This window comes from Nothobranchius furzeri, chromosome 1, assembly GCF_043380555.1.
Source record: "Nothobranchius furzeri strain GRZ-AD chromosome 1, NfurGRZ-RIMD1, whole genome shotgun sequence".
Taxonomy (NCBI): Eukaryota; Metazoa; Chordata; class Actinopteri; order Cyprinodontiformes; family Nothobranchiidae; genus Nothobranchius; species Nothobranchius furzeri.
Genome location: NC_091741.1, coordinates 84284837 through 84307819, shown reverse-complemented (window position 1 = coordinate 84307819; position 22983 = coordinate 84284837). Strand labels below are relative to the sequence as shown.

At 42.0% G+C, this 22983-nt stretch overlaps 2 protein-coding genes and 1 long non-coding RNA gene across 8 annotated transcripts in view; 1 reads left to right on the top strand and 2 right to left on the bottom strand.

Annotated features, from left to right (window-relative positions):
* kdrl (kinase insert domain receptor like) overlaps positions 1-3112 on the bottom strand; it is a 48256-nt gene extending 45144 nt beyond the window's left edge. Inside the window, exon 1 of the mRNA XM_015948787.3 lies at positions 2841-3112. Within this exon, the coding sequence (XP_015804273.3) occupies positions 2841-2898 (58 nt within the window). The 5' untranslated portion in view covers positions 2899-3112. The remainder of the gene's footprint in view (positions 1-2840) is intronic.
* Positions 3113-10640: 7528 nt separating this feature from the next.
* Positions 10641-22983, top strand: part of tex11 (testis expressed 11) — a 44588-nt gene continuing 32245 nt past the window's right edge. For 3 of the 5 annotated variants that reach the window (XR_008562874.2, XR_011520478.1, XM_070550713.1), the window contains exon 1: positions 10641-10795. Coding sequence is in view for 2 of the 5 variants with exons in the window: in XM_070550713.1 (XP_070406814.1) it covers positions 10768-10795 (28 nt within the window). In the remaining 3 variants the exon portion in view is untranslated. The remainder of the gene's footprint in view (positions 10796-22983) is intronic. The other 2 variants (XM_015948886.3, XM_070550714.1) reach the window with 2 other exon arrangements.
* Positions 19958-21656, bottom strand: LOC139071842 (uncharacterized). Of its 2 annotated transcripts, XR_011521654.1 has the most exons (4): positions 21481-21656; positions 21279-21343; positions 20241-20345; positions 19958-20088 (listed from the first exon to the last, which is right to left on the bottom strand). It is a non-coding gene; the product is annotated as an uncharacterized lncRNA (long non-coding RNA). The 2 variants fall into 2 exon arrangements; XR_011521653.1 differs by having other exon boundaries at positions 21279-21520.

Sequence of the window (22983 nt, the reverse complement as noted above, 5' to 3'; positions counted from 1 at the left end):
AAAAACCATCTATTACTGTAACAGATCACTGTACAGGCTCTGAATTGAACAGGAAACCCCGAGTTGCAGACCTTCAAGAGCTGGCGATAATGTGCGGAATTCCCATCTCTTGTGCAGAGAGCATAATTCATGTTCCCGTACTTCCTGTCTGGTAACAAAAGCGTGCAGCCTTCTTCAGAATCGGGTGGAGGTTAATCTTTTTGTGGAACTATAAGGGCAAAAGTAACAATACCAGACAGCTTTATTGTTCCCTTGTCGAATCCTAACAACTGATCTGCTGCATTTGTATCACAACAAAAGGCTGAAAATGTGGAAAGTTTGCTGAAAATGTGCATGAGTCATTGTCTGCATTGTGTGACTGCAGTGAAAGATGGGAAGCACTCGCAAATTACCAGCAAAGTGCAGCAGCTACCCAGACTAGAGTCGTATATGAAACAAACAACTTTCTCTTTGTTATCTGAAAACAAAGCTAAGTACAGACAACTGGCTACCACCTGCCATAATAGGAATCAGTCAGCACTGCTCTGGATGCTTCCTGCAGGACCTCTTCTCTTTGGCAACTGCAAGGTTAAGACAACAGTTGTAGAGAGCACCTTTTTTACCAGCCCTATATTAGCCTTTGGAGGTTTGAAAGGCAAAATGCCCCAGACTCCTCTTAAAAAAGCAAATGAAATGAACATCTGGCCATGATGGGTGGCCATGCAAGGTTATATAAAGTCAAGCAGAGCCAACAAACAGGAATCTCCTGCATGAAAGTACCAAAATCCAGTAAATTCCCTTTCCATAATGTTTAATTAGGATGCTCAGGCAGACAGAAGCTCCTTGAAATTGAAATCTCATGCAGGATTTAAAGAAATCATACGGCTGCATCCAGATATTTGGATCATATGCTGCAATGATCTTAAAAGGATGGAAAAAACTACAAAATCTTATACTTAATGAGACTGATTTGTTTTTTGTTCGGGGCTGCCTGTAGGACTCAAGCATAAAACCAGCGAGATAAGAGTCTCCCACCGCATTTGGCTGAGCCCATCACTCCAGTTTTACAGCATTTCTCAAGTGTCCAAAGAGGAAAAATAAACTTTTCAAAGCATAAAAGAAACCCAGCATCCACCTGTTCTAAATCAAAGACTTTCAAAATGACCTTGACAGTATTTTAAATTAGTGGTTCCCAACTTAGTCCTTGACCCCCCAAAGAGGTCACCACCGCAAGATTGCCTTTACTGAGGTTGCATGGTTATAAAAATTATTTTTGTAAAAATTATATTAATAAAATAGCAATAACACAGTCAATAGTACAATTAAGACTCTGTATAAGAGTTATAACTGTGTATGTCTGTTTAAAGTTTGTCATGAATCACTTTTAATGTGGGTAAGAGTTGTGGCTGGGGAGGCCCTGGCCCGTCTTGAACACAAGCAAGGGGGTCCGCGTGGAGAAACGTTTAAGAACCGCAGTTTTAAAGGATCAACCCTACCACGCAAAGTAGAAGGAAATCTTCGTTTTCCAAATTCTCACTTGAATATCACAATATTAAACATATCAGAGACAAACCCATCTCTTTAATTTGACCAGTTTACAACCAGTAAATTCACTTGAAGAACTTCATCACATCAAACATGCTGCAATAAACTTCTGGAGTCATTCTGATTTGTTTGATTTGGTGTCAAAAGGTCACAGACATGCACACTTGACCTGTTCTACATAAGGTTATCCTTTAAATGAGGTTTTTCTGCTTTGTCTCATTAATTAGTTCCTTAAGAAGCTATTTTATTTAATCATTTTCTTTTTTACATATCTGTGGGTTTTTTTCCAAACCTGCTACACATATCAGCACTACCAGCTAACCCGTCATAAGATAACTAATGGCTCTAGCAGTCAGAGGTTTATTTGCAGACACAATGCCCCACTTTCCTCCTTGCTATTGTCTGGTGTGTGAGGTTTGAGATAAGTGCAAATCAGCTCAAGAAGCTTCGGGAAGAAATCTTTGCTCAGGTAGCGTGTCACATTTCCGTGACCTCTACTGGCCAGAACAATTCCAGGCTGCTTCTTGTCCTTGCATCCGCTTCCTCTGGGCGTCTTTCCCACGCTTTGTGCGTGGACAGTGAAGGAAATCTGCTTAAAAACACTGCAAACAAAGCTTCATACACTCTAAGTGTGTGTGTGTGTGTGTGTGTGTGTGTGTGTGTGTGTGTGTGTGTGTGTGGAATGTGAACAGTCTTTCCTTTGTTTGGATGGGCTGTTTATTTGGAAGCAGTGAGGAAGCTACGGTGTGTATCTCAGTGGTACAGTGGACCTGGCACAAGGTGGAGGAACATCTATGTTTTCTACTCTCTGCTTTGTTTTGCTGGACTTGAACACGGGAACAATGAGGGTGATTCTCCTGTCAGATGAAGCATTTTTCCTCCAGTGTTTTATCTTCCAACAATTGCTGGAATAAACATGTCATCTATTAAAAGAAACAGCAATAAATACTTAATTTGAAGAAACCCGAGGAAAACCTGATCAGATCAAAGTCAAAACCAAGACGAATCAGAATTTTTATTAAGTTTTAGTTTTATATACATTGAGTTTTTTTTTTAAGAATAACTTCAAAGAGACACGACAACCTCTAGTGGTGTGTGTGAGAGCCGCAGGTCCAGGACGTTCAAACAATATAAAAACCTTCAGGCATCAGTTACAAACCGAAGAATCAATATTATCTTCAGAATAAAAAAAAAATTCTGACTACAACAAAAGTATGAGGTAATTCATTCACTGAGACGATTTCATTCAACTGTGTCATTTTCAGACATGCGTACCAATAAAAATTCACAAATAAAAGGTCTAATTGATTTCTTACCAGCTGTGAATGTAGAGCAGCAGGAGACGATCATCATGAAGCAGATGAACGAGGTCATTCTGCCAACTTCACCAAAATCCTAACCGAGGTCAAAGTGTTGAGATAAAATTCCTATCAGTTTTTTTTTGTTTTTGTTTTTGTTTTTGTTTTTTAAGTTCCGGTAAAACCAAAGTCTCCCTTCAGTGTGAGTTCATTTAAAAATAATGTTGGTTGTCTTTTAAAACGTGTCCTATAAATCCACAAAAGCTTCAGGTGTGCAAGCAGAGCGCTGCGGTGGTTCTCCAGTGTCCCATGACGCGTTACGCGGGGGAACTCTCCAGCTCAGACCGGCTCCAGCGAAGAGGAGGCGGATGTGCCAGCGAGCAGCAGGTGCAACCAAATTCAGTAATAACAGGAAGTGTCCACGAGATGAAACATGAACAATTACAACATTTTAGTTTAGTTCTTCGTTTGTGTGTGAGCGGAGGGATACTAGAAAGGAAGGATCAATCAGTGCCTGGCTTTTACGCGCGCCTCTCTTCTCGCTCCTGTGCAGCACTTTCAGTCCGGTCGTGAGACGCGTGTTTTATAAAGACAGAGGAAGGACGCCACGTCACTTTACTGGGAGGACACCCCGAACTGGACACTTCTGGATTAAAAAAAAAATCAGCGTGGACATATTTATATAAAACATACTTATCAATAAGAGGACCGGAAGTAGATAATTATTCAAATACTGATGACAAAAAGCTCTAAAATCATTGATCTTATAAATCGAGGGTGTCACGTTGTAAGAAGCAATAATAATGTGTAAGCTATAATTAAAGTTCATTTTCATTTTTTTTTCAAGATTACATTAGTAAAATGTTACTAGTTAATGATTTATTAGACCTTGGTGCACACATTTAAAATAAGGCAACAAAAAGGATGAATTTTATTTAGAAAAATATTACAGTTTTAAAAGTTTTAGCAGAGTACAATAGTGAAATAAACACAGTTTTACACATGATTTTCACTCAGAAGAGAACAGATGTTTTTTTTCTCCCAGCTGTTTTACACATGGGGGAAAACATATCAGTCAAACACAAATAGATGATATCAGTGCACATCATAATATTAAATATGACTTAATTACTGTTAATCAGTCAGTCAATCAGTCAAAAACTGATACACAAGTTAATCAGGTTTTGATTAGGAATAAATGATTCATAATTTTTATTTCATAAATGCATTTTGCTCAACTTTATTTTCAACGAAAATTAAATGAATTAGTGTTTGACCCTTTAATACATTTTCCATGTTTTCTTTAAAATGTCCATCCATCCATCCATTTTCAAACGCTTATCCAGAGTCGGGTTGCGGGGGCACCAGCCTTAGCTGAGAGGCCCAGACTTCCCTCTCCCCAGCTACTTGGGCCAGCTCCTCCGCGGGAGTCCCAAGGAGTTTCCAGGCCAGGTGAGAGACATGGTCCCTCCAGGGTGTCCTGGGTCTTGCTTTAGGACTCCTCCCAGTTGGACGTGCCCAGAAAACCTCACCAGGGAGTCGTCCAGGAGGCATCCTGACCAGATGCCCGAGCCACCTCAACTAGCTCCTCTTCATGTGGAGGAGCAGCGGGTCTACTCCGAACCCCACCCAGATGACTGAGCTTTTAACCAGCCACCCTGCGGAGAAAACTCATTTTGGCTGCTTATATCCACGATCTCGTTCTTTCGGTCACTACCCAAAGCTCGTGACCACTGGTGAAGAACGTAGATCGACCGGTAAATCGAGAGCTTTGCCTTCTGGTTCAGCTCTCTTGTCACTACGACAGATCAGTAAAACGCCTGCATCACTGCAGACACAGCTCCAATCCGCCTGTCGATTTCGCTCTCCATCTTTCTTTCACTCGTGAACAAGACCCCGAGATATTTAAACCCTTCTACTAGAGGCTGGACTTCATCCCTGAAGTCTTTTTCAATTCAAAAGGTATTTAAAATGTTTTAGAGTAAATTTGAAAAGGGAATCCCAGAAGTGAAACATTTTAGATTATTACATTCTATCATAGTTACATTTGTATTCAGTAAATGAAGTCAATGTTAATCAAAAATGCTGCAAACGCCTGAATAATATAAATATAACCTGGCCCATGGGTGAAGGGTAGTTGGTGTCAAAGTCTGAAGCAGATAACTAACCAGCCTCTGTTTTCATCAGTGTAAAGCTCAGGTCAAAGGTCACGGATGTTATCTTGTTTTGAGAGGGAAAAACAATCAAATCAAACCCTTCATGTGATTTCTGACGGAATCTATCTGCTTAAGTGATTAGAGTAAACACAAGCTGGCTTTATTTTTATCTTCACCAACAGGATGCTCCACTTTTAATATCAAAGTAAATAATCCTCTTTTGTCCAGCAGGACCCTGCAGCGTGTGGATGTGCCGCAGACTGTTTTCTTTTATCACTACAACAATTAACCACGCTGCTGCGGGTCACAGTGCAGGCTCTTGAAATAAGAACATCCTGCCTTCACCTTTCCGCCCACCGCTGGAATCAGCAGCTTCCATTTCAGGGAGTGGATGAAGAGTTGAAGGGTGAGGCTCAGCATGACTGAAATGTGGTGAGGAGCTTTCCCTCTTCAATTCCCTGCAGCAATGAAAGAAACAGTCCTATGAGGCATGACAACATGGGACACAATTTGTTGAATTTAAGCAATAAGGATCTTTTTTTAGGCTTTAGGGGAATTTGGAGCCAAGTGAACTCTAGAACTGATTTTTTTCTTATTGTGTCCAAATTTGTATTAATTTTTTTCTTTTCGGGTCCAGATTTTGATGTAAAAGATTGAGATTTAAACATGCATGGCACTTTGTGATCACATTAAACAGGTTTTTGCACTAATAATGAGCAGCAATGAAGAAAGAAAAGAAAGAAAACAATCTTTTATATAGCGTGGGTGGTGATGAAGGTCACGCCAAAGCAAGTTTTCAGCTGCTTTTTAAAGGGGACCACTGAGTCCACTGATCTCAGGCTCAGGGGGAGAGAGGTCCAGAGTCTGGGGGCCACAGCAACAAATGATCTGTCACCTTTAGCCTGGTGCGCTGCACAACCAGTAGGCTTTGATCACTGGACCTCAGGGACCTGCTGGGGGTGTATAGGGACTAAGAAGATCACCAATGTAAGATGGTGCTTGTCCATGTAAGGCCCTATAGACCAGAACCAGGATCTTGAAATGAACCCTGAAGTTGACTGGCAGCCAGTGAAGCTGGAGGAGAAGCGGGGTGATGTGGGTGTGTTTGGAGGACTTGGTCAGAAGCCGAGCACAGGCGTTCTGAACCACCTGCAGACGGTTCAGGGAGGTTCTGCTCAGACACGTGAAAAGAGAGTTGCAGTAGTCAAAGCGTGAGGAGATGAAGGTGTGGATAACTGTCTCAAGTTCAGAGCGGGTTTGGTGACTTTTGTCAGTTTTTGATTTAGATTTGTTGCCCGGTGCTCAGATGATGATTTGGAGAGCACAGATGTTGTACTTTGACTTCTTGTCTTTATTGTGTGCTGAAATTCCTCCAGATTTCTTGCACCATGCCTCGGGACGGTGAAGCAGAATAAGAACAGTTTTGCCTCACTGTTAGTTCTATAACAGCTCAATGCAGGTCCTTGGGAACCACCTACATGTTTTCTATGTCCATGTACCTGCACACCTGGTTTGAATGAAATGGTGATCATTAATTTGAGGACATGGTGAAGAAGTGGTTCGACTGTTGAATCAGGTGTGTTAGAACAGGGAAACAGTTAAAACATGCAGGGCAGTGGCCAGGGGTGATCCTAGACCATAATGGCACCATAAGCAAGCTTAGGCAGTGCTTATTATTATTTTGCTTCACCATTTACTGAGGTCCTGCTAAAGTAACAGTGGAAACATCTTCCATCATCTCAGAGGAAAAATCAAATCAGGTGTTACCTGATGTGGACCAGTCCAAACCAACTGTGTCCTCTATAGATGCAGGATCAACTGATGATGGACTGCTGCTTCTGCTGCATCTACAGATCAAATGAAGCACAATTTCTTATCTTTGACATGAGATGGATTAACCACATGTACACAAAATATAGAATAACTAACATACATGTGAACATATATTGTGTGACTGCAACACAATTTATAACCTGATATTTTAAAGAATACATCAATTAATAAATAAATGTGAGTTCCGTTAAAATCTTGACATTAATTAGCCAAACACCAAATGTGGAATAAATGTTGCTGTTAATAAAAGCAGAGGTCACTCACCTGAACAAGCAGGTGCAGCAGCTAGTGGCAGGAGGAGCAGTATGCTCTTGTAAAACCTTATTTGGTGGTTAGGTCCATAAATATAAGAAAACCATGGAAATACATTATCTGAATGTCACGGCACAACATGATGTTATTTTCACACAAGTCAACCAAACTTAATCATAACAAGTGTTTACCAACACGAGAGACTCACCTGAGTACAGCAGAGACGCTGAGGAGAGTGGCTGGACTGAAGATCCAGCTGCAGGTTGTCCCAGATATTTTAGGAGTGAGCCCATGATGGTGTAACAAACAAGCACATGATCAGCAATGTTCAACTCATCTTTATTTCTCAAATCTAATTATTAAGTTGCAAAACATTTAAATTTGGACTTTTTCACTTCATGTAAAATATAAATCCCAGTAAATTCACAGCTCTGTGTGCACACCTCTGTATAAACGTAAACATAACTGTGGTGCATCTTTATATAAGCGTGTGACAGCTCATCACTATCACATGTTCAGCTTTTGCACCTCTTGTGAGTCCACATGGTGATATCCTTATCTTCTCTGACATTTTAGCAGTGAAACTTAAAAAAAAGTACAATGTGGTGCAAAAGTCCATTATTTCATTAAAAGCACCCCAAGTACCCCATGTATAAATGCATGATTGTACTTTTTAAGATGACTGATATTTCTACATTTAAAATCCTTGTTTTACTGATTTCAAGTAGTATTCTATTTTTCTGAGATTTTGAATGTGAGGTTTTATCAGCTGCAAGCCATAATCATCACAGTTATACCAAATAAAGGCTGAAATATCTGGCTTTGCATGGAATGAGTCAATTTCACCGTTTAGGCTGAAATAGTCACATAAATGAATTGTTGCACCATATTCTCATTTTTTAAGTGTGTGACATGTAGTTGCATTGCAGTTACTGAACACAGGGGAAATCTGGGGGAATACCCTAGCCAAGAGTGAACGTTAAAACAGCTAAAATCCTTCCTTTTTATCATTTATATTCAAATACATAGGGGTAGATATAATGAAACATTTGACAGGAACTGTAAATGGACTCTTCACATGTGACTTGGATTGCTCTAACATTTGCATTTCCTACACGAGACCGATGATTCACAGTGCTGAAGATGGTTTCAACATGTCAACATCTTCTTTAACAGAAGAAACTTCTTCTCAGTCTCCTGCAGGCTGACCAGCAGCTTTGGCTGTGGTAAAAGAACTTGTTTTATCCGGATTCCGGACAGCAAACACTATGAACCCAGCTACTGGCTCTGTGCCCCGATCGCTGTCACAGTGCAACACAGTTACTCCTGTCTGTCGGGTCTCCTTGAGGAGGTGGTGATGGATTTTTTGGGAGATTTCCTGGCAAAATATCTGGGCGGGGGGGGGGGGGGGGGGTGTAAAATACAGGACTTTCCTGACCTAAATGAGACACTGGGTAGGTATGCGGTGTCACTGGACTGCTAGGTTCTGATCAGAACAAGGCAGGCAGCCGAGCTCAGAGTAGGATTAAAGAGAGCTGGATGGGAATATCACTGGCTTAGTTCAGTAAATTAGCAAAATCTTTTTTTAATACTTCAGAATCCAGTTATAAATGGACAGCAGAACGTTATTTTTTAGGCAAGTGGGTGGTGGTGTGGGCGCAGTTTGAAGCCCCCCCCCCACCCCCCACCCCCCGAGGGCACCCTAGGTGGCTGTCTAGTTTGCCACTGTAGTCCTCCTTGACTAGAAATGAATAGCTCTAAATTTTGAGGAAAATATTAAACCTTAAAATTGAGGAATATGTATATATGAGCAAATAAAATAAATCGATAAAACTACATTTCTTGTATGTTTACGGGACGTGGAACAGAAGTGTAAAAATTACTTTTAAACTGTATTTTTATGACACTGAGATTTACGTAGATGCATATATACTCACAATTTATTCATGAAAGCACAGGCTATAAAAAATTGGACAAAATTGTAGCAGCATGTTTTCACAATGAGGCCTTTAGAGAAGGAGTTGTTAGAAACAGATAAGACTCCTGACGAACAATTGCTGGAAGTTCCTCACTGAGAGGGTGGATGTGGAGTCATTTGCTTTAGATGCTTTTCAAAACTACGGGGAACTTACTGGTCTTACACACACACACACACACACACACACACACACACACACACACACACACACACACACACACACACACACACACACATGCACATACACACATGCGCACGCACGCACGCACACACGCACGCATGCACGCACACCCACACACACACCCACACGCATGCACGCACACACACACATGCGCGCGCGCGCGCACACACACACACACACGCACGCACTCACACACACACACACACACACACACACACACACACACACACACACACACACACACACACAGCAAGGAGCTTTCCTGTATACACAGCTGAACCAGTGGAAAGGTTTTTCTTCAGACGTGTAAAGAGACTGGTCAGAAATATCAGAACCCTCACATTACTTTGTAATTTAGGGGAATTTTTTTTTGCTGAGTATTTTTCTGCATATGTTTAGGCCTCCAGGATTAAAATTATTGATGATTTATTATTAAAATCCTTGAATTTAATTCTGCATGAACGATTTGTTGTGAACATCCAAAACAGCGCAACTGGAGAGAAAAAAGTTTATTTAAAATGTCAAACATGAAACATTTAATCTTTACATTTACAGTTTGAGTCAGAAAGTATGTTCTCTAAATAAACATGTGACAACTATGTGATAATTTACTCTAGTGTGAGATGTGGAACCAAAGCATGTTTATTTGAAGTTGAAGCTGAGATAAATACTTTAATGTTGTCACTGAGAAACATAACTAAGATATGAAAGTATTATTTTGTAAAATAGTTATATTTTGAAACATACTGAAAGTTTATAAGCTACCTAATGTAACTGTAACAGAAATGCAGTTATCATATTAATTATGTATTTACACATGTGAATACAACTGCAATATTTGTAATGTTTACTTACAAACGTGCCTCTAACAGAGCAGCTGACTTCCACGGCATGAGATACATGTTATGCAGAAAATAAAAGTTTATAACAGCGCACAATGTACAACTTCAGCTGGTGATATCAAGCGCAATTTATGGGGAATATGACCATCCAAAATCAAACTACTTAACAGTGAAAACAATTATCGTGCTATTTGAGATTAAATGTAGTTATTGTCATCTTTAAATGGTTATTTTGAAACAGTTGATAGTCAAACAAATAAAGCCTAAATATTCAATGATAATTAACTGGTGTTATATTAATCAAGATAAAAATAGAAAAAATGTTGCGTTCATTGTAGCGTTAAATGACTTGAATTTTCACTTCCAAAATATCTGGAAAATAACTTGGAGAAACAACTTGACATCACCGCTGCTTTGTTGCTTTTCATGAAGCAAATATTACTTGCTTTAAAATATTAAAGGATAAAAAACATATGTAAAAACTGGCGGAGCTTTCGCATGTATTAATTGGTAAAATTGTTAAATTGAGGATTTCAGTGAAAATGAAAGTCTGAGGATTCCCAGCAGTCTACGAATGTAGCACTAATGAAGCTCGAGCTCTTTTTCGCGGCCGTTAGCGGTTTGGCTACAACCCTAGACCTCTTCTGATGAAATAAGCTAACGTGAAAGATTTTTTGTTTTTTTTGCAGAGAAACTTAAAAAAATGGACAAATTTCCGTCAACTGTAAAAAGTAAGTAACTGTTTACTTCATTTAGACCAGCAATCATCTTTTAAATCCCACAATAACTTTACTGAACCTGGCTAATGCTCTAACGGTACTTGGTTAGCAACTTAGCTACGTGACTAAGCAAGATTACCTAATGTTGTTTATGCTGCTCACCTTGCTCTATTTAAACATAGAGGTAAAGCTTCAATACGTCATTTAGAGCTGCTGTTTAATTCTGCAGCGTGAGATATTGGAGGTGTGGCTTGAGGACAATTTCTAAATGCTAATTTGAGATTTGATGAGCACTGATTATTATGGTTTGAAGCAGCGTGAGCAATAAAGTGGTACAGAGCACTAGCCAGTCCTAAATTTTGTTGGTAGAGTATTGCAACAACTCATATGTTTATACTAGGGATGGACAATATATCGGCATCAATGACGGTATCGGCCGATGTTAGGGATTTTTCAACAAATTGGTATCGGCCCAATAAATAAAACCGGGCCGATATTAACAACCAATGTTTTTTCCATCTTGTCTCCATTTGTTTGCCAGTTTCAGAGGGTGAGGGGGTGGTGTGTATTTGTTTAGTCATGTGAAAATGATTGTAATCATCTCAGAAGTGTAAATGTGTGTGGTGTGTGTACATAATAATGTAAATTCAGCTTTAATAATTTTCATTTAGCTGATTTTTGAAGCATTAATGTCCGCATATGGATTTGGACAAATATCGGTGACATTGCTTAACAGTGAAATTGATATCTATCGTAATAGGCCCAGAATTTTCATATTGGTGCATCACTAGTTTATACTTATTTAAACTATTGTTGCTGTGAGTTGATTTGCTATCAATTGATCATTCCTACTTCTTTCTGATGCATCTGTTTTCAGTTCTATTTTCAAAAATGACCTGCAACCAATAATTTGGATCAGCTGCCTAACTGTATTGACTGAGCACTATTTGCAACATATTTTTTCCTCAAGGGTATTTTCTGAGAATGTCAGCAGGTTCAGCTTTTAGCTCAAGAAAAATTTTCATACATCAACATGTCTCTTGTACAGGTGCACAGGTTGAAAGTGAAATTACAATGGTCATAAACAACCCTGCTGCAGCCTGCTGTAGCTGGCACTAACAATGAGCTAACACTTAGATGAACCAACTAAAATAAACCTTAAAATAACAAGTTCCACACTGTTGGACAATAACATAATTACTTAGTCTAGTAACAACAAAGCCAGGTTATCATCAGTCTGTGATTTTCTAGCCTTCTTTAGCTCTCTCAAATTTGCATAGGGCATACTGATGTTCACTCTGGCTTTAGGGCTTTGCTTCGCAAGTTGCCTGGTTGCAAGTTGCTTGGTTGATCGGAAATCCTGAATCTCAGTTTACATGCACACTAACTAGGCCTGTAGCGACGCCTCGATGATGTCGAGGATTCGATTCTAAAAAACCGTCGACGCCAAATCCGGAAGTCGACGCACCACGTGATATAAACAGAGCAGCGCGGAGAACAAAACGCTGTTCTTCTGATAGACTCAGCAGCAATGTCTCAGGGACCCCGGCGCCCTACCTCAAAGGTGTGAGGTTATTTTAAACGGAGCACAAAACGTGAATGTGCCGTTATTTGCAGTCTTTGCACCATGGAATTAGCTTATCACACCAGCACAACATCCATGAGGGAGCATCTGAAGCGGAGGCATCCCATTGTTACCCGTGACTCCCGCGAACAGAAGTAAGTAACATTATATCATATTGTCAGTATTTGCTAAATTGATTGCATGCTTGTGTAACATGTGCGTGAGCTCTGCGCACTTCGGTAGGGCGTGTTTGGTTTGGCCTAACACAGCTGTATTTAGCTAACGTTAATTAGCGATAGCATATAATGCTGGCCCAAATCGCTAACTAGGTAACTGCTGCTAGGCAATGACAAAATGTATTGTTGTACAAAACATGACTTAACATTACAAAATTAGCCACACCAGCATTCTCAAATGACTTAATCATGGCATAGCACTGCAATAAGGCTAAGAGCAGATTTAAGATACCATACATTCATAGCTGTTTTCTGATATGCTCCAAATATGTTCTAATTTGCATTCTGCAAAGCCTATACTTCTGTGTAGCTTACATTGTTGACTTTATTGCAACAGGGAAACATGTTTCTAACTGTGCATTTGACAATAAACGCTTTTAATCTTTGAATTGATTTTGTGTTTTCCAGAGCAAAGCAAAGAACCTTGTCATCTTTTCTTGGGCAAGAGATGCAATGCACAACTCAGAGGACAGCCGAGCTGAATAAAAGGATCTTGACAGTAAGTAATAAATACTAGCTAACTGTTGCTTGCTTTCAGCATCTTTTAGGTGGAAACTGCTAACTATGTAAAAAAAATTCACCCTCATTTAGATAAAAACAGATGACGAATATGACAAAATAGGGTCCAGTGTCTTTAATCTCCAATGTTTGCTTTTGTTGGCTTCTTTTTTTCTTCATGTCCTTGTGTGATTTGTCTAGTAATTAAATGTTAAATGCTATGTTGTTTCTATATTTTTATTTTCTTCATCTTACAGTTGATTGTCAAAGACATGAGGCCTTTGTCTCTTGTTGAGGGTGACGCCTTCATCGATATGGTCGAATACGCCTGTCCCGGCTTCAAATGTCCATCCAGGTGGTGGTTCACAAACCAGATGGAAAAAACATATGAAGATACTCTGGTGAAATTTAAAGAAGAACATAAAGAAGAGGTCCTCAAAAATCACACTCACCACTTCTGTTCAGGCTGTAAAACTGGGTGCTCTTCCTTAGAGACTGTTAAACAGTTTTATTTTGTGTTAAACACTCAGGGATGTTCATGCTGTGACTTGCACAGTGTTCTGTTTTGCACTAAAACTAGAGTTAAACTAGAGTTATTGGAACACAGTTCCAATAATAATACTGCTTTTATTTTGTTTTAAGCAAAATATGTTTGACTTTGGAAAATCGTTGTGTAATAAAGTCATTTATACAATTTTGGTGGTATTTCTTTAAAATATTTTGGTTTTAATCAATTCGTCTCGTCTCGTCTCGTCTCGTCTTCCTCCGCTTATCCGGGTCCGGGTCGCGGGGGCAGCATCCCAACTAGGGAGCTCCAGGCCGTCCTCTCCCCGGCCTTGTCCACCAGCTCCTCCGGCAGGACCCCAAGGCGTTCCCGGACCAGATTGGAGATGTAACTTCTCCAACGTGTCCTGGGTCGACCCGGGGGCCTTCTGCCGGCAGGACATGCCCGAAACACCTCCCCAGGGAGGCGTCCAGGAGGCATCCTGACCAGATGCCCAAACCACCTCAACTGGCTCCTTTCGATCCGGAGGAGCAGCGGTTCTACTCCGAGTCCCTCCCGAATGTCCGAGCTCCTCACCCTATCTCTAAGGCTGAGCCCGGCCACCCTACGGAGGAAACTCATTTCGGCCGCTTGTATCCGCGATCTCGTTCTTTCGGTCATTACCCAAAGCTCATGACCATAGGTGAGGATTGGGACGTAGATCGACCGGTAAATCGAGAGCCTGGCTTTCTGGCTCAGCTCCCTCTTCCCCACGACAGATCGGCTCAGCGTCCGCATCACTGCAGACGCCGAACCAATCCGCCTGTCGATCTCCCGATCCCTCCTACCCTCACTCGTGAACAAGACCCCGAGATACTTAAACTCCTCCACTTGAGGTAGGACCTCTCCCCCGACCCGGAGGTGGCAAGCCACCCTTTTCCGGTCGAGAACCATGGTCTCAGATTTGGAGGTGCTGATCCTCATCCCAGCCGCTTCACATTCGGCCGCGAACCTACCCAGCAAGAGCTGAAGGTCAGAGCTGGATGAAGCTAGGAGGACCACATCATCCGCAAAAAGCAGAGACGAGATTCTCCTGCCACCAAACTCGACACACTCCACACCACGGCTGCGTCTAGAAATTCTGTCCATAAAAGTGATGAACAGAAACGGTGACAAAGGGCAGCCCTGGCGGAGTCCAACCCTCACTGGGAACAGGTCCGACTTACTACCGGCTATGCGGACCAAACTCACGCTCCTCTGGTAAAGGGACTGAATGGCCCTTAACAGAAAGCCACCCACCCCATACTCCTGGAGCGTCCCCCACAGGGTGCCCCTGGGGACACGGTCATAAGCCTTCTCCAAATCCACAAAGCACATGTGGATTGGTTGGGCAAACTCCCATGCCCCCTCCATCACCCTTGCAAGGGTATAGAGCTGGTCCACAGTTCCACGGCCAGGACGAAAACCACATTGCTCCTCCTCTATCTGAGATTCAACTATCGATCGGACCCTCTTCTCCAGTACCTTGGAGTAGACCTTTCCAGGGAGGCTGAGGAGTGTGATCCCCCTATAGTTGGAACACACCCTCAGGTCACCCTTCTTAAAGATGGGGACCACCACCCCGGTCTGCCACTCCCTAGGAACTGCCCCCGATGACCACGCAATGTTGTAGAGACGTGTCAACCATGACAGTCCTACAACATCCATAGCCTTGAGATACCCAGGACGAACCTCATCCGCCCCCGGGGCTCCGCCGCTGTGTAGTTGTTTGACTACCTCAGCAACTTCTGCCCCCGAGATCGGACAGTCCATCCCCAGGCCTCCCAGCTCTGGTTCCTCCTCGGAATGCGCATTGGTGGGATTGAGGAGCTCCTCAAAGTATTCCTTCCACCGTCCGACTATAGCCTCAGTTGACGTCAGCAGCTCCCCATCCCCACTGTAAACAGTGTGAGCGAGTTGCTGCCTTCCTCTCCTGAGGCGCCGGACAGTTTGCCAGAACCTCTTTGGAGCCGATCGATAGTCTTTCTCCATGGCCTCACCAAACTCCTCCCACGCCCGAGATTTTGCCTCGGCAACTGCCACTGCTGCACCCCGCTTGGCTATCCGGTACCTGTCTGCTGCCTCCGGAGACCCACAGACCAGCCACGCCCTGTAGGCCTCCTTCTTCAGCCTGACGGCTCCCCGAACCTCTGGTGTCCACCAGCGGGTACGGGGGTTGCCACCACGACTGGCACCGGCCACCTTACGGCCACAGCTAGCAACAGCCGCCTCGACAATCGCAGAGTGGAACAAGGCCCACTCGGACTCAATGTCCCCCACTGCTCTCGGGACGTGGTCAAAGCTCTGCCGGAGGTGGGAGTTGAAGACCGTCTTGACAGGTTCTTCTGCCAGGCGTTCCCAGCAGACCCTCACTATGCGTTTGGGTCTGCCAGGTCTACGCGGCATGTTCCCTTGCCATCTGATCCAACTCACCACCAGGTGGTGATCAGTTGACAGCTCCGCCCCTCTCTTCACTCGGGTGTCCAAAACATACGGTCGCAGGTCAGATGATACGACTACAAAATCTATCATCGACCTGTGACCTAGGCTGCCCTGGTACCAAGTGTACCGGTGGGCATCCTTATGTTCGAACATGGTGTTCGTTATGGCCAAACTGCGGCTTGCACAGAAGTCCAATAACAAAACACCGCTCGAGTTCTGATCAGGTGGGCCGTTCCTCCCAATCACACCCCTCCAGGTCAAGCTGTCATTGCCCACGTGAGCATTGAAGTCCCCCAGCAGGACAATGGAGTCCCCTGATGGAGCACTATCTAGCACTCGTCCCAGGGACTCCAAAAAGGGTGGGTACTCTGAACTGATATTTGGCCCATAAGCACAAACAACAGTCAGGACCCGTTCCCCGACCCGAAGGCGCAAGGAAGCTACCCTCTTGTCCCCCGGGGTAAACCCCAACACACAGGCAGAGAGTCTCGGGGCTAACAAAAAGCCAACCCCAGCCCTCCGCCTCTCACCCGGAGCAACTCCAGCAAAGTAGAGTGTCCAACCCCTCTCCAGGTCTCGGGTTCCAGAGCCAATGCAATGTGTCGAGGTGAGTCCGACTATATCTAGCCGGTACCGCTCAACCTCTGCCACAAGCTCCGGCTCCTTCCCCGCCAGCGAGGTGACGTTCCATGTCCCAAAAACTAGTTTCCTTGTCCGGGGATTGGACCGCCAAGGCTCCCGCCTTGGTCTGCCACCCGATTCACATTGCACCGGACCCTTCATGTTCCTCCTGCGGGTGGTGGGTCCACAGTTGGACGAGCCCATGTATCCGGTTCGGGCTGGGCCCGGCCGGGCCCCATGGGCGAAAGCCCGGCCACCAGGCGCTCGCTCACGGGCCCCAACCCCAGGCCTGGCTCCAGGGTGGGACCCCGGTAACCCTCCGGGCCGGGTACTCCGACTCTTCGTTTTCACCGCCATGAAAGATCCTTCGAACCGTTCTTTGTCTCACCCTTCACCTAAGACCAATTTGTCATGGGAGACCCTACCAGGGGCACTAAGTGCCCCAGACAACATAGCTCCTAGGATCATTAGGGCACTCAAACTCCTCCACCACGATAAGGTGACGGTTCAAGGAGGAGTTTTAATCAATTGTACAGCAAAAATAATTATAAGATTAATCATGTAATTAGTCAGAATAGTTGACTATTCGATAAAATAATCGTCAGAATAATCGTTTTGAAAATAATCGTTTACCTACAGCCCTAATACTAACTAAAATGATCCAATCATGCTGTGAGTTTATATGAACCAAGTATTCAATCAGATTAAATAGGTTGAACATGCACAGAGTTGTCTTTCCCAGGAAAAAAGTAAACAAACGTCATGAAACAAAATGAAAAATGTAAAAACTTCCTGCTTTCCTGATTCATTTAATAATTTGAATGATTTTATTTAGCTCATAGAAGTTACATTTTCTTCAATAAATAACTGTAGGTTTATGCCTTTCTGCGTTTTATTGTTGATGATATTAAAATAAGGGAGGGTTATCCTTGTCTCTGCCTCTTGATCAGCTGGTCCGCGAGTCTGACGTGACGGCTCTGCGCAGCGCTGCGCGGAGCGGGGGTGGGAGGGGGTTCAGACTCATGTTTAATTACTTAGCTCTGTTGTGGCTTATTATTAATAAAATGTGACAATCAGCTGAAACTGTTGAGAAAAGCTGGTTCAAATTAAATAACAGGAGGTGTTCAGAAAGTCTGGAAGCCTGTGTTCATTATATGTTAATAAATGAACCGCATCTCATCTTATCTGCGTTAACTTGCTTTTACACAGGTAGTCACCCAAAATATTTAACTGAGGATGTTTTTCTACTCAACACCGGCCTCCTTAAACTCAAACCAGGTCTGTGTAACCATGTTACCGTCTTCTTTACGAGCACGTCTCCATCCACCTGCTGCAGAAACAGCTGCTGCGTTCACAGACACGGGGATCCATGCAGCAAACCCGAAATGAATCTGCATGTTTCCAGTTCAGATTTGAACACGTTTGTCGAATGATTTGTGCAATAATCAGATTTTTATTTTACTTCCACAAAATGCAAGTTATGGATTAGATGCTACTGAAACAGGGACGGCTTGCCATCATATTTAAAAGCCGGCGCTCGTTAAAGGAGCATGGGGCAGGATGAAGAAACGAAACTCATTAGCGACGCACTCGGCGCTGTGAGTAACTGCAGCCCGGCACGAGAGCGCGCACACTCTTCACTAGAAAAAAAAAAGTTACAGTGATGTACGGCCAGAGCGCGGCTCGAACAAGGCACGGTGTCGAGCGATGAAGTAAGTAACATTGTTACTTTAGTCTAATATTTGTAAAATTTCATGACAACATTAGCATTTTAATTTAGCCATGACACTCGTGATGTAAAGCAATGTCTCCTTCCTATGAAATATTCATAAGCCAGTTTTGTGACTGGCGAGCAAGACAGTAACATGATGCTACTTTATCAGCATAAGGCTTTGTGGCTGCAGGTGATTTCTGATGTTTTTAGACAAATTACAGTTATTATTTTGCACTAAGCTTACTAACAAGCTAATGTTATTGTTTATACATCATGTAAGAACATCCAATTTCAAGTCACTGACATCATTTGTGAAACCAATTTCATTACAGGACAGGCATCACAACAATGTAAATAAGAACATAAATATCAATGTTTAGTTCAAAAAATGCATCAAAATAAAATCATAATATCAACAAGACCTACAGGGTAATACAGTCATTTTTCCATTACTGTCATTGATTTTCAGGAATTCATATTGGAAGCAGTGATGGAAGACAGTTCAGATGGAGTGTGCCCGAGCCTGCCACAGACTTTGATGTGTCGTGGGAAAGTTTGAGACGAGGGGCTAAAGGAAAGGGGAGAGGAAAAGGTCGCTTCGAGGGTCGGGGAAGGACACGCTCAAGGGGTGAGGGCAGCAGGTTGAGGTCCAGAGCTCCTTCAAGAGGACCAGGGCGCCGGGGTAGGCAGCGAACAGCTTTCAGAGAAGAGGACCGAGACCGGCTTGCACAGCTGAGAGCTGCCAGTATAGCTGAGATGCAGGTTGGTTGTAGCCATTTGTGTAAAAAAATAAAATAAAATGATAGATGCCAAAAACAAAAACATCACTCACTGGAGATATGAATCTAGTCATGTAAACATATGCTCTTTAATTTCTAGACAGCTTTACAACACCTGAACCAGGAGGAGAGAGATTATATTCTCGAGAGAGTGGTGACCCGTCTTCCAGGGGTGATGCTGGATATCCTGGAGTTTCGGCAAGACGCCAGGACACCATCTTCCTGACTGAGGGCACCCTAACCCAAAAATCCAAACCGTTTATCTACAACTACAGTAGTTCCAAAACAGCACAATACCTCAAAATAACTTTAGCTGAAGACAGCATTTTCACCCAAAAATAAACAAACAGTTTGTGCAATATATTTATTTTTATTTATGTATAAAAAACAGTTCTGTTATTTGCATTTGTACATAGTATTTTTTCTTAATTTCTAATAAATCTGTGTGCATGAAAGAAGTCATTCCTGTCTTTTGATGCTTCACGTAGCTGGGGCCTTTATGGAGAGGAGAACAGCAGCATTAGATCATACATAGATTACATGAGAATGCAATTCTGGAAACTCTCCAGTTCTGACGTTGACCTGTAAAAAAAACAAAAGCTACAACTTTATAGATTATTAGGAATCACACTTTTGATTGCCTTTTCACCCACAATTGTAATTTCTATATGTAAATTGTCAGCTTTGATATTGACACTTTAGCTTTTTTGCTTATGAAAATGTTATTAATATACCTAAAGGTCAGATTGGTGACATCCTTCAACCAGCGTCTGTTGAACATGATTCGTTGAAGAGCCTCGTGTGGTGGAGATCATGGTACCATGAGCTCTTTATCACTGGTCGTTGCATCAAGTGGTCCATGGTCACATTTGCCACGGGTCCATTCATGCTTCCCTGTGACATGGTGAAGCACACCCACCCACATGTCCTAACAGAAAAAATAAGTTTTATTTGAAAACTTTACATGTGACAGAAGCGCTCAGCAACAGAAACACGAGAGCTGGCACTATTATGAAAAGAAAGGTAATTATGTCAATGTGCATTGTTGTCTTGTTGTCCAAAAGATGTCACAATACTTACATTAAACATATCACGATGTTGTGCTTTCTGGCAAATGTACCAAAATTGGTTGAAGATGTCCTTCAGCCACACAAGTAGGATGGAAATTGCCTTTAGGATCCCAGCCTGTGAACAAGGATAAAAACAACAATTCCATCTTTTAGTTCTTTTTAAAACATAGAAGGGTTTTATTTACCTGCAACGTTTTGTTTGCGGCTGCAAACTTCGTCAGCCTGACAAAGTTTTCATAACAGTTCTATTCTGTTATGAAAACAATAAATAAAAGTAGAATTAATATATTGTTTTAAGACTTTGGAGTTTAAAAAAAGAGTGTAGATAAGAATAGGGCTGGGCAATATGGCCTCAATCTATATTGCGATATAATCTGAAGCATGTGCAGTAACGATATATATTGCGATATAATTTTTCATCTGTTTATAGATGTCAAATTGACATGCTTTTAGATATCCTCATGTGGCAAATATATGCCACTTGAGGCATATAGGCCTCCTCCTCCGCCCACTCCATGCTTGCAGTCACCGCCATTCTGTTGTCCCATTGTCAGCAGGGTGCACATCTTAGTGACGTCATGTGTTATCACAATATCGCCGTATTGCGATATAGCCAAAAACTATCATTACCCAATTTTATATCATTTCTACCTTATATCGTTTATATTGCCCACCCCTAGATAAGAAGACATTGCAACTCACACACTGTTGTGTAAGTTGTTTGCTTGGTCCTCATCAATTTGGACTGCATCCGTAGCTAGATCCATGGATTTGAAACTACAGACAACACAATAATATTTGTTGTACGTAAAGATAAATACTGGAACTTACCTGAAATGGTACTGATTCTAAAGAGATAAATGTGGAGCCTAATACATCTGTCATTAATTATTTCTGCAAATAACAACAATCTGGTGTGAATTGACACTTCACAACATAAATAAATATATATAATGACCTATATTTGCTTATCTATTGTGTTTTTATCTTTTTTTGCACAGCAGTAATTTCCTGCGTATAAGGCAATACTTCTCATGAACAAATTTACCTTTCTTCAAAAGGATCCAAATCTAGGTCATCAGCGCCTCAACACCAGCCATTAGAAAATCTTCCCTGTAAAGATAATGTCAGAAGTGTTTGGTGGTGTGATGTTAGTTCTGAACCAAGTGTGGATATGCAAGGTGTAATTTAATGTATGAAATATCATAGCACAAAAACGTGAATATTTGTTTTACAGAAAAGATACTAACCCCTCAGACACAGGTTCAGTTGGAGATAATCGATGCCACATTTTAGCTGCTGTTCTCCCTGAATTGCAGTTTCAGGAGCCTGCTTCTTCCGGTAGCTGGAAAACACATTTTTAAACAAAAATGTCAACAAGTTGGTTGAGACTCTACACCTTCTGTTTACATAGATCAATAACGGCTAAGCTTCTTTACCTGTGGCACAACTAGTAATATGAAAATGCAGGTCAGTTATAAAAAAATTGATTTATCATTTTCACAAACATATTTTATTCTGACCTACATTCAACTGGACAAATTTAGAAAAATAAACACAAACTTCTGCACAACTTTACTTTTAGTCAAACGTGTTGTTATGGCTGACTTATTATTTATTCTTATGAATCCTAATTTTATTTATTCTCAGCAATAGCGCTAGGGAAATATATTCCGATGGGGTTCTGTTACACAAACCCCACGAATAACATTATCTACTAAAGTAACAGTCCTGCTTAGAGGTTGGACTGTAGATCAAATATGACATAATTCTAAAGACTCATCTTTGGTTTGGAAAATGTCCGTTCTCTTCTACAAACTGAAGCGTGATCGCAGCTAACATGCTAACGCACGCTAGCTCTCTCCGGCTGAGCGGTGACGTCATATAATCAAATCAAGCTCTGTTTACTTTTCTCGTCAGAATAAACGGAACATCCATTCATCTCCAAACACATGCGGCGTATCGTCCACAAAACGTAGAAGTGATCCGGTTACTCCTTGGTTGCTTTTAGCTTTTTCAAACTGATCAGGAAGCCATATGCTAAACACCGTTAGCTTAGATAAGTTTCTTGTTCATCTGCACAAAGATTTGTTAGATTACCTAAATCAGCATTATCTAAATCCATATGTTTTATTTTATTTTCTCAAATTGTGCAGATACAGCTCTGATGTTTACCTACTCGTTACTGAAACCTACAGCAGAAATAAGGAGACAAACACTTACCTGGTCACTAGAAAATGCGCCATGTCCGCATCCTTTTTCAGGCTCAAATCCAGTTGAAGCAGCCTCCATTCTTCCAGAGCGTAACCAATAGATATTCGAGTCCCTGACTGACTTTTGTCATATTTTCTTTTTGACTCTCGAGATGCTGCTGATAAAACCTTCTTCTTCTTTGTGCCACTCTTTAGTGGGCTTTGAGTTGCGCTTGGTCGTTTGCTAGTTGTAGAATCCATTTCCAGGGTTCTTCCTCTTCTGTTTGGGGTTTTAACGTGGCTAGTAGTGAAAGAAGCGTTACCGCCACCTAGCAAGCTTCCAAATGTTTTTCCGGGTTTGAACCTTGTCGAGAACGCGCTTGAAGCGTCAATTAACGTCATATCCGTAAAACAGCGCGGGAAATTCGGATCAGGAATGTTTTGCATTTTGCAGCACAAAGCCTGATTAACAAAATGGAATGATAAACTGGTTTCATCATTCTTTTTAGTTTAAAATGCTTCATCACCCATAAGCTTCTCAAGAATGAACATGTACTTTTT